The sequence below is a fragment of the Rhinolophus sinicus genome, linkage group LG07 (genome assembly GCF_036562045.2).
Source record: "Rhinolophus sinicus isolate RSC01 linkage group LG07, ASM3656204v1, whole genome shotgun sequence".
Lineage (NCBI taxonomy): Eukaryota > Metazoa > Chordata > Mammalia > Chiroptera > Rhinolophidae > Rhinolophus > Rhinolophus sinicus.
The window spans coordinates 53,333,907-53,346,926 of NC_133757.1; the positions used below are offsets into that span (position 1 = coordinate 53,333,907).

Below are 13,020 nucleotides of genomic sequence, written 5' to 3' on the forward strand. Positions count from 1 at the left end.
TAAAATATTAATCCTGCTCTTTTTGAAAATATGACAAGATAAGGACCCTAGACAGAAGTATTTTTTTTTCCCCTGCAAAGTGCCTACTACCCTGAGAATATGTTATTGACTCCCTAATGGGAATATGTAAATCTTCCCAAAGGTCTTTGATCTCTTAAAATACCCAATGTTAAGTTTGTTTGTTTTTATGACTGCCAAAAGTCTCCCTCCCTGTGCATGACTTTAAATCAGTCTCTGGCTCCAGTTTTGTCTAATTCACTCACTTATCAGAGATAAACTTCAAGATGTGTCATGTGAAGAATCAAGAAAATCTCTACGAAAAGCGTCCATATATCAATTAGCAGAATTCCGACAGGGACATCTTCTTGGCAAAAGTGGACTTTCCCTCATTTCAAAAAACCTATAAATTATCTTCTTTATTCTCTGACCTTGTTAATTTCAACTGCAAACATTCAGTGACAGCTGGAGGCAAAAAACTGGTGTGGTCCTTTCCCTGAGCATTCTGGCTCTCTCTTTTTTCTTTTGCTCTCAGACTAGTACTGAAACTGACTCTTCAACTCCTCATCCACGATATGGAGCAAATACATATTCTTTGTAGGGGACACATAGTTGAGTAAAGGAGTGAAAAGCATGATCATATTGTTTTTATAACTAAGTTTACTTTTATAAATAAGTTTCTCATAGGAGCCAGCTTAGAGCCCTGCATGCAATAGGCATTTTTCAACTATTTGTGGCATGAGGGAAAAACATGTCATTGGTCTCAATTCTAAAAGTGTTCCTTCCCCTGTCCAGTAAGGAGAAAGGTAGTCGCAGCTGTTCTTTCAAAGGCCAAGTTGCAGTTCTTAGCAGTCAGGCCTGCCAAAGAAGCAACCACACCTCTTCTAGGTGGGTGGCACGTGAGCTAACAACATCCCAGAGACATTAAGTATAAATATGTAAATATACAAATATATAAACAGCTAGCCACTCGGGGAGTTGGAGCAATTGATTTCAATATTGAAAACACCGCTCCCTTTGCACTGAAACGTGTTCCTAAACATAAAGCACATTCACATGAACCTGGCTAGTGGGACTCAGTCCACCAGGGAAATGTCCGTAGCACGTTCCTCCAGGAGCCTGGTCTCACGCTATCACCCATTACATTGTGTATCTCTTGCTGAACTTGGGTCAGGGTGGAGATTTGGGGCTTGATGGGGTGCAATGATTTATTCCCTTCCTCCACCACTTATGCCTAACAACGAGGAAACATCTAGTTATTTCTTCTTCGATTATCATGAACTTCACTTGTTTGCTGCTTTGGAAGACAACCAATGATTAGTGATGTAACTGAAACATATTTTTTAAAGGAAACTTTTATCCATTACGGATACATATGACAGGTGCGTATCTCTCTTCTCCCCGCTCAATTTCAGGTAGGGGTAATGTACCATTCCCTGAGCAATTACAGAAGTATCACTCACATGAGAACACAGTTTGTACTTGATAATATGGTAATTATATCTGTGTCTAGCAAGCTAATGGGACTTCATTAACTAGAGCAAGAAAATAAGAATCATCTAGGGCTTCAGTTCGTGCTGTGCCCAAAGGAATCACGCCACTGCAAGTGGCCTCTCTGACCACACCAGGCTATATATCATTGCTATGTGGGTGGGACTTTGTTTGAACTAATTGTTTCTCCTTTCAGGGAGAACCACTGCCCTGCAGTGTATGGGCTGTGATAGGGCACAGCCTCTGGAAACTTCACATCTTACATCTTATTGCCGCTCTGGAACTTTTCATTTTTTCTGGGCATGAAAATATATGCTGCCGGAGTCCCACGCAACTAGACACACACACACTTTTCACAGTGTGTATTCCATGCTTCAATATACTTGAGCTCAGCTCATTGACAGAGACAGTATCATAAAGATTGCTCCCAGTTGGTCAGACTCAAATGACCACCCTTGTGGTCCACCGATGACGTGGACCAGGACTTGTGTCCTGATTCCATCTCCATAATTTTAGAAACGGCATTTTAAAATAGATTTTGCTCATAAGGAAAACAGTGCCCATACAGGATGGGAAAGAGAGAGCTCCTTTGGAAAGGACAACGCTGGATATTTGGTACTGGGAGCAAGCCATGTCACTCGCTGGTACACTTTAGGACAAGTCATGCCTCCATCACAACATGCTTTCACCACAAGAGAAAAGGACTCAAAGGCCAAAAGCCAACAGCAGAGGTGCGACCACTGTGGACTTTTGAAGATGCAAAGTGTTGCAGTAACTTCTTGCAGTTGGATCACAATCAATAATACCAAACTGACAGGAAGCCACGTCTATGTCCACATATCTACTCAAAAAACCACAGAAGAATCTGACTTTGGAAAGAGTTACACTTACACACACACACACACACACACACACACAAATACAAACACAAACATATGACAGTGATTACAACCACAGAGAAAAACAACTCTTGAGGAGATGAACAAATAGGCATCTCAATAGTATATTTTCAACGATACTTCCTTAGAGAACCCATGATTGAAAAGCTACACGGGAAATGTTAACCCAAAAAGTTTCTTTCAAAAAGCTACTGAGGAGACTTTGGTCATGCTTCATGCAACATATAACAGCAGCAAAACAGGGTGAGGTCACAGGGTGAAAGTTGAGCTACTTTATATCAAGAAATATGCCCAAACACACTAGGAAAAACATAAAGCAGTAAATTCATCTGGATAAACCTGACTCATTCAGTAAATCAGATGTGCTAATCTGGCTAGTTAGTAGCAGTGTCCTAAGTCTGTACTGAGTACCACCCAAGACAGAAAATATGCAAAATGTTATCAAAACAAGCGTAAGGAAAAGAGTTACGTGTAAGGGCTTGGTCTCTGTTTTGTGGATAAAAGGACACAAACTCTGCTCTACAAACTGGAAACAGGACACGGGGAGAGGAGGTCACTGGGAATGTGGATGTGTATGTAGACAGATGGTACCACAGAGTCTGGTGGACACCAGGACACATCAGGACAGGACAGAAACAGACACCAAGGGCTGGAGAGCAGCGTCCTCCTTTTCAACTTGAATAGCATTTGTTCCCACCATTGGTGCCATGACTGAAAACAGGAGTGTGCCCTTTTTTTTTTTTTTTAGGTTTCCTGCGAAGAAGTTAGTGCATCATCCAAAAGAATCGACAAATCAAACAAGAAATGCAATATGCTACTTTCAATTTTTATGTACTCTAGTTGGAGAGGGATTTATATATAAATATACATATATGAATATATATATATACACTAGACAAGGAAATGAGATTATATATACATATACACATATATATATAATCTCCATCTTCCTGAAGTCTTGGCAAATGGTTAATCCTGTGGTTAGAAGTGAAACTAGAGGGTGGAGGTTGGAAAGAAAGTTAACGAAGGGTGCATACCGCTTTCGGCTTCTGCAAAACGACAAGAAAAGAATTTAAAATCAAACAATTTGATAATAAATTGACTGACACCAGAGGGAAAAGAAGGAATAAAACCTTTGTTTCAAATTATTTGAAGGATGCATGTGAAAACAAGGTTTTTCAGCAAAGCATGGCAAGACTATCATCATGGGGTGAAACTACAAAGTAGGTCGTTCCACACAGGCTGGAAGCAAGGGGGTGGGACGGAGAAGCGGAGTTCTCCAAATTTTAACACCAGGTCACTTAGAAAATGTGAGAGGCAAAGAAATGGAAAATTTTTAAATGAAAAAAAAAATCAAAATTATTATCACAGGAAGGGTCAGACACTCGATTCTTTTAAACATGGATGTTGTGTTTGCTAAGTCCTGTGTTTTCTCAGAGAGGCGTGATCCACATTCCCTCAAACACACCTTTTTCCACAAGAACCAATGAGCTTCCACACTGAGACCAAGCCACATTTGAGGAGTAAAGCTGGCAACGGAACACAGAAAGCCAAAACAAAGCCAAACAACTTCTTTTCACCCTTTTCTGGGGGGAAAAAAATCTAAAAAACTCTACCTGAAAATAATGGCTTTGTTGAAAACTCCAATTTGTGAATTAATTAGAGGGTCATTGAAAGAAAAGATTCCGTCTTCAGGGAAGACCTGAGTTGTTTTTATTGGAATGGTGACAGTACATTCACATTGAACTATTAACTGCCATTCTCTCTCCCTCCTTGTGACCAAAAAGTGGCAGGTGGGGGACGACTGGTCAAGGTTCAGTCAGGGTACAGTCGCCTGCCATGACATTATACGAGAATGGTGGAGAAATACTATTCAGCATTACCAGCGTCATGACACTTTTTTGAGAGATGCACAAAAGTGATAAAGAGAGAACACTGAATTCCACAAAGATTTACTGACTTCGCAATACAAAGAATATCATTTGCAAAAACCCAGTATACACATTTCCCCCTAGACAGGTACAGTTGACTATTGGCAGCAACATGGGCAAGCAGCAGTCCCAGAAACACCCATGTTATCTGCTGAACAGCAAATAGCCAGGACACTCAGTTTTTTGCAAATAATATTCTTAACTTTGCCAACATGGAAAAGAAAAAAGTAAATCTACCTACATATTTGATATCTGCTATGGCCATGTTCTACCATATGGCCACCAAATCTACCATGGTTTTCTTCCTTTTGGTTGATTTGAATTTTCAAAATGGCTTACCATTTGATCAGATTGCGAACAATCTGATCTGGTGGTTAAGGTAACAGAGAACATTAGATTGGCGTTCTTACAATCCAGTGTTTTTTTGGTCATAGACACAGATTGCACCTTTGGAAGTCTGCCTTTATTGCGTCATTCATCCAGATAATGAAAACTCATTAAATGATGCTAGCAGGAGTCTTCTAGTCTCGCCCTTCATGCTGCTTAGTGATTAAGGTGTGTATTGGAGGGTATCTGCACTCTACACTTGGGGAGCCACAGGAAGACTTACTCACTACAGCTACGAACAAACCACATTTCAGAGGACAAAAGCCTGAGCCTTTCTCAATGAGTTCTCTTTCTTCCAAAACCATTGATAAGAATTGAGGTGGGGGGACAAAAATCATATCTATTGTATCTATAATACACACAGTATTCCATCCACAAAATTCCCCGTTGATGTGATGCTTCCTTTTTCCAGTGTGAACTCATATATTGACTGGGGTGTTATCTATTTCAACCAGACCCAGTCCCTCATCAGTCTCATTTGCACATAATTAAGTACCAAATAAATAAGTAAAGAGGGCTCCTGCTTCTGAGCTCTGCTCTCCTGGCTAATTTACATGAAGCTGATATTCTGCCACCTGGATTTCGGTTGCACCAGGAGAAGCACATACGGTACACAATAGGCTGCTTGTAATTTGGCTATCAAGAGAGCTCGTATCTCGTATCATGGCCCCATGCCTGCTGTGAAGGACGCCAGAGTCCACCTGCTTTGTGCTCACAACAGTAAAAGGGGGTTATAGGACAGTGTCTGTCCCCGGCTTTATGCTCATAGGGTGAAAAGTGAAACTTGGCATGATCGCATGGAGATTTGAATGTCTCATCCCTTTCCTCTGAAGAAATACTCTGCCCAGTGGGACTCAGTATGCCAGGTGGTCAGGGATAGAAACAGCAGTATCTGGTTGAGCACGCCTTGAAATGTGTCCTAGGCTCAGAGATGTGTTGCATCAGGGAACCAAGCAAATAAATAATGTCTAATGAAGAAGAAGTGGACCAAATATCCCCAGAGTACTCTCACCATCATGAACGTCAGCTGGATGCTGAGTCACAGCAAACTTACCGGCTCTCTCTGTTGGCGGACTTGTACTCAATGGCTATCATTAGGAGCTTGAGCTTCACAAAACACAGCCTGCAATGAGATGGAGAAACCTCACAGTCAGTGCTTCTGAAGAACCAGAGCCACATAACAAACACTGTTACGACCTTTCGATCAACTAATGCAGTCGTTATCCAAGGGACCCTCATTCTACAGTCACCCTGCCACAGGGAAGAGCCTGTGGGCGATACCTCCCATCTTCCCCATTACAGCTGATTTCTCGCAAGTGATAAGGTGCTGAATGTTCAAAGTGCAAATTGCACTCAGGTCTGGACGTCTAGACACATACCCCAAGCAGGAATTTGCGCCTGGGGATTTATGCTGGGCCAGATCCATTAGTTACTCAGTTGGGTAGTAAAACATTAACAGCATGGGAGGGAGGTCTTTGGAGCAGCTGGACCTGTTATTTGGATTCCACTTTGGTCTTTTGTACAAATGGCTCATATTGTTGTTCTGAGCAGACCCCTGTGTGCTCAGAATGATGGTAATAATCCTTAGCCTCCGTGTAACTGCCCAGCACATGACTGCGGCCAGTCACTCCTGGCTCCATCCAAGCTGTCTCACCTCATCTGCCTACTGCTCTTGTCCGCAGCCCAGACTGCTTTGAGGCTGGCTCATTCCTGCCGCCATGCCTTCACTGACGCAGATCATCTTCTCTCTTCCCGACCCTTCCTCCGAGGCCCACATCAAACCTAACCTCTCCTGCAGGTCTTCTCTGGCTACTGCCGCCCTCTGATTTTCTTTGTATTCTCAGAACTCCTCCAGAACCTTGTCTGTAAGCACATCACCTAGCCTTTAGTCACTCGGATACTGGCTGTGGTGGCTCCCTATTGTTTCATGTGTCTGAACTTTGTCTCCTCAACCAGCATAACTTTGAGAGTTTTGGACTTGTTTGGAATTCCCCACAGTGCTGTAAACGGAACCACCAATACAGACAAGCTCAGTAAATGATTTCCACTTACTGGGGTTCAATTATAAGAAAATAATAAAAGGCTCAATAAAATACTTGTGTATAAAAATCAATGTAGTAATATTTATACAGGGTAAGTTAAATATCCAGTAATAAGGCAATGGTTAAATAAAGTATGATCCAATATGGTGTATTTGAAGAAAGTTTCAAGGTATAAGATCAACAAGTAATATTATATAGATACAAATGTGTAAATAATATGATACAGTTAGGTGAAAATACATATTGATATACTCATAGAAATAAAAGCTCACATGCACAAAAAGAATTATATACATAGTTCTGTTTCTACAATGGACATTATCACTTATGTTCTCAGGACTTTGATAATAAAAGATCGGTTGACTGACGGATTGAGAAATTAGTTAATGGTTACTTAGCTCCAGCATTGTAACGGGGGGAGGTGCTGGGTCACAGGTCAGGGCCTTCCTTGATGCCTTCAGGCAATCCCCCCAATATCCCTAAGAGTGGATATTGCCCCAGTTAGTCAGACTTCATTGCTATCTCTATTGTACAGGGGATGAAACCAAGACTCAGAAAGACTTGCCAAGGTCCCCAGCGAGTACTCAGCAGTACATGTAACATCTTCAGCCCCAGTGAAGCTTATTTTGTATCAGGAGAGATAGACAATAGGCAAATGTACAAGTGAATCAATAATAAAGTTCCAGATGAGGACAAGTATTGTGCAGAAAATAAAACACCTACGAGGACAAAAAGTAACTGGGAAGGTGTGTCATCTGCGATGGTCCAGGAGGACCATTGGGAGGAAGTGACGCTAAAGCAAAGAACCCTGGAGAGTGATGGGAAGAAGCGGGCAACGAGAGGATCTGGGGAAAGAGCATTCCAGGGAGTAGAAGCAGCAAGTGCAAGGGACCTGAGGCAGGAAAGAACTTGGAGTGTTTGAGGACCAGCCATACGGCCAGCAAGGCTGCAGCCGAGTGAGCAAAGTCGAGTATGATGATATCTGCGTCAGGAAGCTGGGCAGGAGCAGGGTCATGAGGACTTTGCTGGCCATGGCAAGGAGTCTGCAGCTGATTCCAAGTGGAATGGAAAGCTCTGGGTTGGTTTTAACTAGCAAGGTGCCATAATCAGATGTGCTGGACCTGTGGGTGTGCTGCTTACAGGTAAAATGCTGCTGAAGGCCTCACGCCCTGTGGTGGGAATAAGAGCAACTGCTCCTCCTTGCGTGTGAGGTCAAGGTCCCCCATATTGCCTTCAACAGCCAGATTTCAAAGGACCACTTCCATCCAGGCGTACTTGGGCCCTCCCTATGATTTGCAGGTTTTCTGATTCCTTCCAGCAGACTCTAATGACCTGGGTTTTGCGCTGCTTATGCATTTTCCTGAAACACCAACCCCCGTATCCAACTACAGCTAGGAAAATGCTCTTCTTAATTTACGTGCCATAGAGCACCGCCAACACACACCCTTTATGGGGCTATTACTTCTGGAGCTTAAATTGTTTAAAATTTCAGATGGCTTCCATAATATTTGTTGAACCAAATTATTAAGATTAAGTAACACTTTCTAATGTCAATAGCAGCTAAATGCCAAAAACTCAAGGAGAATTCTGATCTTAACTTAGCACGGATCATGAAGAGGCCAATTTGCTGATATCCTGTGAGCAACGACCACCTCGACGTGGGATTCTGCTGGTTCACAGGATCAAGGGCCGTAATTGCTTTAACAACCTGATCCTACTGGTGAGAAGGGAAGAAACAGTTCAGAGTCATAACACATTATGCCTTGCTAGTACTACAATACCATTTACTAACTAAATATATATATACACAAAAGGAGATTTCTAATGCAGACCAGTGAATAAAATCTATGTGGCCTGGTGCACATTCATAACCTAGCAGGAGGTGGACCAGCAGATCTCTGAGTCTTCCTTTATAACTTTCAAATTCCTATCAAAGATGCTTCTATTCTGTTTTATAGAAGCCTCTTTTTAAGAAGCTCTTTGACCCAAAACAAGCCTTTGCTCCCTGGCCAAAGGGACAAAGAGGAGAGGGATAGAGTGGTGTAAACAAAATGATTATACGCAAGCAGTGCCACAACCACAGAGTTTCAGACTCAGGCCCTTTTAGATTGACTGACCCTGCCCATCTCATACCGATGACAAACTGATGGGAAAGTGACTTGCTCAAGATCAAATGGCCTTTACATAGAAGGTCAAAAGTGGAAATCAAGCAATCTGTCCAAGGTTAAACAACTTTGAAGCAGAAATGTCAAAAGTGGAAATCAAGCCTCCATGCAGAGTGCTAAACAGATGTTTCTCATAAAAGCGGAGGAAATGAAGTGGTGGTCAGAAGCCCAACATGCAGCCGTGTTCTGTCCGGTCAGTAAAGCATTTTTTAAAAACTGGAATTAGATACCAACAGGTGACTTCATATAAAAACTAGCTTTTCAGCTTTCCTTGATAAATCAGAAGCTACATTTTGCATGGCCGACAGGAACTAGAGCTTGGAAGCACTAGTCCCTCTGGATGGGACATGTGCTCTCCAATGTGCCACAGTCCCCACCACTCCCTAATGCCCCTGACCTCCTCACTCTTCACTCTTGGTTGCTAACTGCCTGCCCTCTATAGGCATCTAAGTTTTTAATCCCTGCTCGAAGAGCATCGTCTGGATGTTTGCAAGCTACCAGTCTTGAGTAATTTGTAATTTACACTAGAAACGAAACAGAACGATGTCTCTCCTTGTTAAAACCAGTTTTTATGTTAGATTACACCACAGAAAGTTGGCCAATGTCAGAGTAGTGGGCTTAAGGCTGCAGGAGAGGTGCAGCTCCTGTTGGGGGTCCAGTGGGGAAGAGCAGATCAAAAATGAGTAAAGAGGGGAGTGGGGGTGGCATTGTGTGGTAATCCTTTATTTACTCATCTCTCTGCCCTCTAGATAGAACTTCTTTAGTGCATGACACACGCTTTGTCTCCCTGGCATTTTGCAAAGTGCAAAGCATAAGCTTTCAATAAATGCTGATTAAATAAATGTATGAAAGTTTGGGGAGCAGAACCTCATGAGTTGCTGGAATAACACAGAAGAGATAACGTGGTAAACTAGGAAAGTCTACCTTGGGCAGAGAAGGCTCTACGTGAGTACAGAATCATGAAACAAGCTGCTTCTTAACTTGTCTTGTTCGTTAGAAACAGATAGATTAGAGGAAAAAAGGTGTAGAAGGAAATAACAGCAGCGATGTGCTCTGGGAATCTAATTTTTGCCTTCCACCCACTATGCCACTATGTAAGTACAAGTCTAAGGTCCACACAGTGGGTCCTCCTTGGAACTCTCTACAAATCCTGTTACAAGGGGTTTGCCCCCCAAGAACGTGCCTTCAGACTACCCAGAATTGATGTTCTGAGATTAAACATTTACTTGCAGCATTCAAACCCCTTTTTCTGTAACGTAAAATGGGCTTTGCTCATCCAATGCTTATAGTGTTTCTAGGGTTTTACTCAGTCTACAGTGTTTAAATATATACAGGACTGGGGAGGGGCGGGGGGTTGGGGGGAGGCAGGGAAGGAGGCCTAGTGTGAGGTAAGTATAAGAAAGAAGCAAGAAAGCTTTCACAATGTGATAAACAGGATGAAATCAGCCATAAGCTAGCAAGAATTTAATTCTTGGTTTCTAAAATAAAATGTCCCAATATGTCCAACGCAGGAAGTTGTTGCTGGCTGCAAAAATAATTACAGGGGAACAGAAATGACTTTTTCCCAAGGAAAAAAATGCCACTTGTCACAAAAAGGTCTTAAACTAGCAATCTGCAATAAAACTGTTGTAATAACAAGTGAGATTGTTTTCTTGATAATTATTAAGTAGAGGTCTACCACATTTGACGACATTATACAAAGCCTTCTCTTTTTAACTGCCAGACTCATCTGTTAACTATAGCAGTTTCCACCCAGATGTTCCTAAGCAAAGGCTCTTAAGAACTAGAGTCCAACTGCTTCTACCTACCCAGAGGGAAATAAATTGTTCTTGCCATTAAATCAGCCACCTTGACGAGAAAGATTGCTTGCTGCTGTGACTTAAGCATACAAACCGGTCCTACAGTTTGCACCTTCTAATGTGCTCAGGAAAAATATGTAAATATGGGGTTTGGGGAAGCTGAAAATGACTCACCCAGAAGTGAGGTGGGTGAGGACAGAAGAGGCAGCTCTCACTGGGCCTTCCATACCCAGCTCACCCTAAATGCCACCCCCTCTTCCGTTATCCAGAGGGACCCTGGGCAGGTCAGGCTGCCTGACACACGTAATCAGAGTAGGTGAAGATGTAAATACTGGGCAGTGGGTAACGAGATCTTTAGGATCTAGGGGCTAGAATGAAAACGATTCACTGTTAGGAGCCTTGATTTTAAATGATAGGCCCTCGAAATGGAAACATCTAGTTAGAGAAAATTTGAAAACTGTGGGATTTGTAAGACTCAGCACCAAGAAAATGGAAGTGATTTATGATTTAAAATGCTCACGGAGATGTTCCAATTCCATTTCCCTATAGCTTTGACAGAGGTGGAGTGAACAGCCTTCAGGAACACCCTTACCTTCATATTCTCTCTCTCTCTCTCTCTCTCTCTCTCTCTCTCTCTCTCTCTCTCATTCAATATCTCCACTAACCTAAAACACTTAAATTTAAAAATAATTACATTCTTTGTTATGGTCAATTAGCATTTTTGTGTAAAATGGAAATAAATGCATTTTAGAAACCTTTGCTATTATGAATAATCAGACACATAAAATGTAAACTGTGTGTTTGCTACACATACCCAGCATCAAGTCAGGCCCCTAGCACCCATCCCATCTGCAGCTGGACTGCCTCCCTGACCCCTCCTGTAGAGAATTCTAGGCCACCCGCCTCTGTAGCCTTCCACTAAGGGTTCTAATAGATTTTATGATCACTGGTGTATTCACCAGCATGTAGAATGATTAGCAGTCACCTTCCAGGTCCCTGTAGTAGAAATACTTATAAATATTGTATTCCTATCTGTGTTCCTATATGTTCAGTTCTTATTACAAGACCCTCAAAATAATTGGATGAATAGGGCTAGTTCTTTGAGGAAGAAATAATTTTTAAAGTGGAGACTTGAGGCTCTCCATAAATTCTCATGAAACGCTCGTTTCTGTAGCCAGGCTAAATAAATCTATCATATAACCATCGGGTCTGCCAGCTTCTTTCTGCTCTATGTTCAAATTCAAACGTCTATCTCTAAAGACTAAAGCTGCAACAGAACTCAAGTTAAACTAGCTGTAGTTTTCACTGGGCGGGAGACCCAGCTTTTCTCTCTAGGTAGGTTTAAACTTTAAGCTTCCTCAAGTGGCTTCATTGGAAAGACCTGCCCACGAAAAACAACACAGGATGAGAGCATGATTTTCTGCATGTTTAAGGCGCCCTGAAGGCCGGTAGAAGAAGGGATGGAGAAGCCCCCATTCCTGGCCCCCACAGTGTTTTAAACCAGCACAGAAGTATCCATGCGAGCACCAGGGATTCAGGGGAGTGAAGCACAGTGAAGATCTCAGAGTGACCCAAGGTCCCCAGGCATTCACTGCTCCTTATCAGACCTGAATTGTAACTGTCCCATCAAGCTGCAGGGGGACAGAGAAACACACCATATTTTAAATACATCTTTTGTCCTAATCCCCTCTGAGCTGTAAAATCGGATACAATTAAGCTTTTATATTTTCCAAGTGATGAATGACTAATACGGTCACTGTGAGTTTCAGAACCTGGAACATGGTGTTTTTGAAACAGCAGAACCTCTGAAACTGTGGTTTCCTCCCGCTGGTCCCTCCTCTCCCCTTGGCCCTCATTTTCCTATCTGGGTGTGGGGGGTGGCGGTTAGGGGGACTCTTCACATTTGCTAGTTCTCATGATAAAAACACTATCTCTGTCTCCCCCTGAAAACATCACATGTCAAAAGAAATCTGATTTGTCTCCTTCTCTCCTCTAAAAGGGAAACCAATTTGCTCTCGTTGGAAAATCTCCAAGAGATCTGGGTGTTGAGTGAGTTCTGTGCGGTAATGTGTGGCTCCCAGCCTCCTGGTCCCCTGCCACTTAGCATCCCCTCTTTCCTCCTTATTCGCTCGCTGAATCCAACCTTCTTACAAGGCACGGTTCAATTGCCATCTCCTCCAGGAAGCCTCCCCTGGTCACCCCCAGCCTACAGGAAGCACTCTCTCCCTGGAACTCTCAGTATCTGTCCTCAGTGTTTGCATCCATCAAACCCTTGTCAATAGGTGCTTAGCTCTCCCTGAGGATGGGCA

General features: G+C 42.6%; 1 protein-coding gene across 36 annotated transcripts in view; it reads right to left on the reverse strand.

The window, feature by feature from the left end:
• The window catches only part of KCNMA1 (potassium calcium-activated channel subfamily M alpha 1), a 715,366-nt gene that overhangs the window by 156,850 nt on the left and 545,496 nt on the right, over window positions 1-13,020 (reverse strand). For 19 of the 36 annotated variants that reach the window (XM_074339646.1, XM_074339645.1, XM_074339641.1 and 16 more), the window contains 2 exons: window positions 5,760-5,828; window positions 3,425-3,436 (listed from right to left, as the gene is read on the reverse strand). In XM_074339646.1, the coding sequence (XP_074195747.1) occupies window positions 3,425-3,436; window positions 5,760-5,828 (81 nt within the window). The remainder of the gene's footprint in view (window positions 1-3,424; window positions 3,437-5,759; window positions 5,829-13,020) is intronic. The other 17 variants (XM_074339642.1, XM_074339648.1, XM_074339644.1 and 14 more) reach the window with 1 other exon arrangement.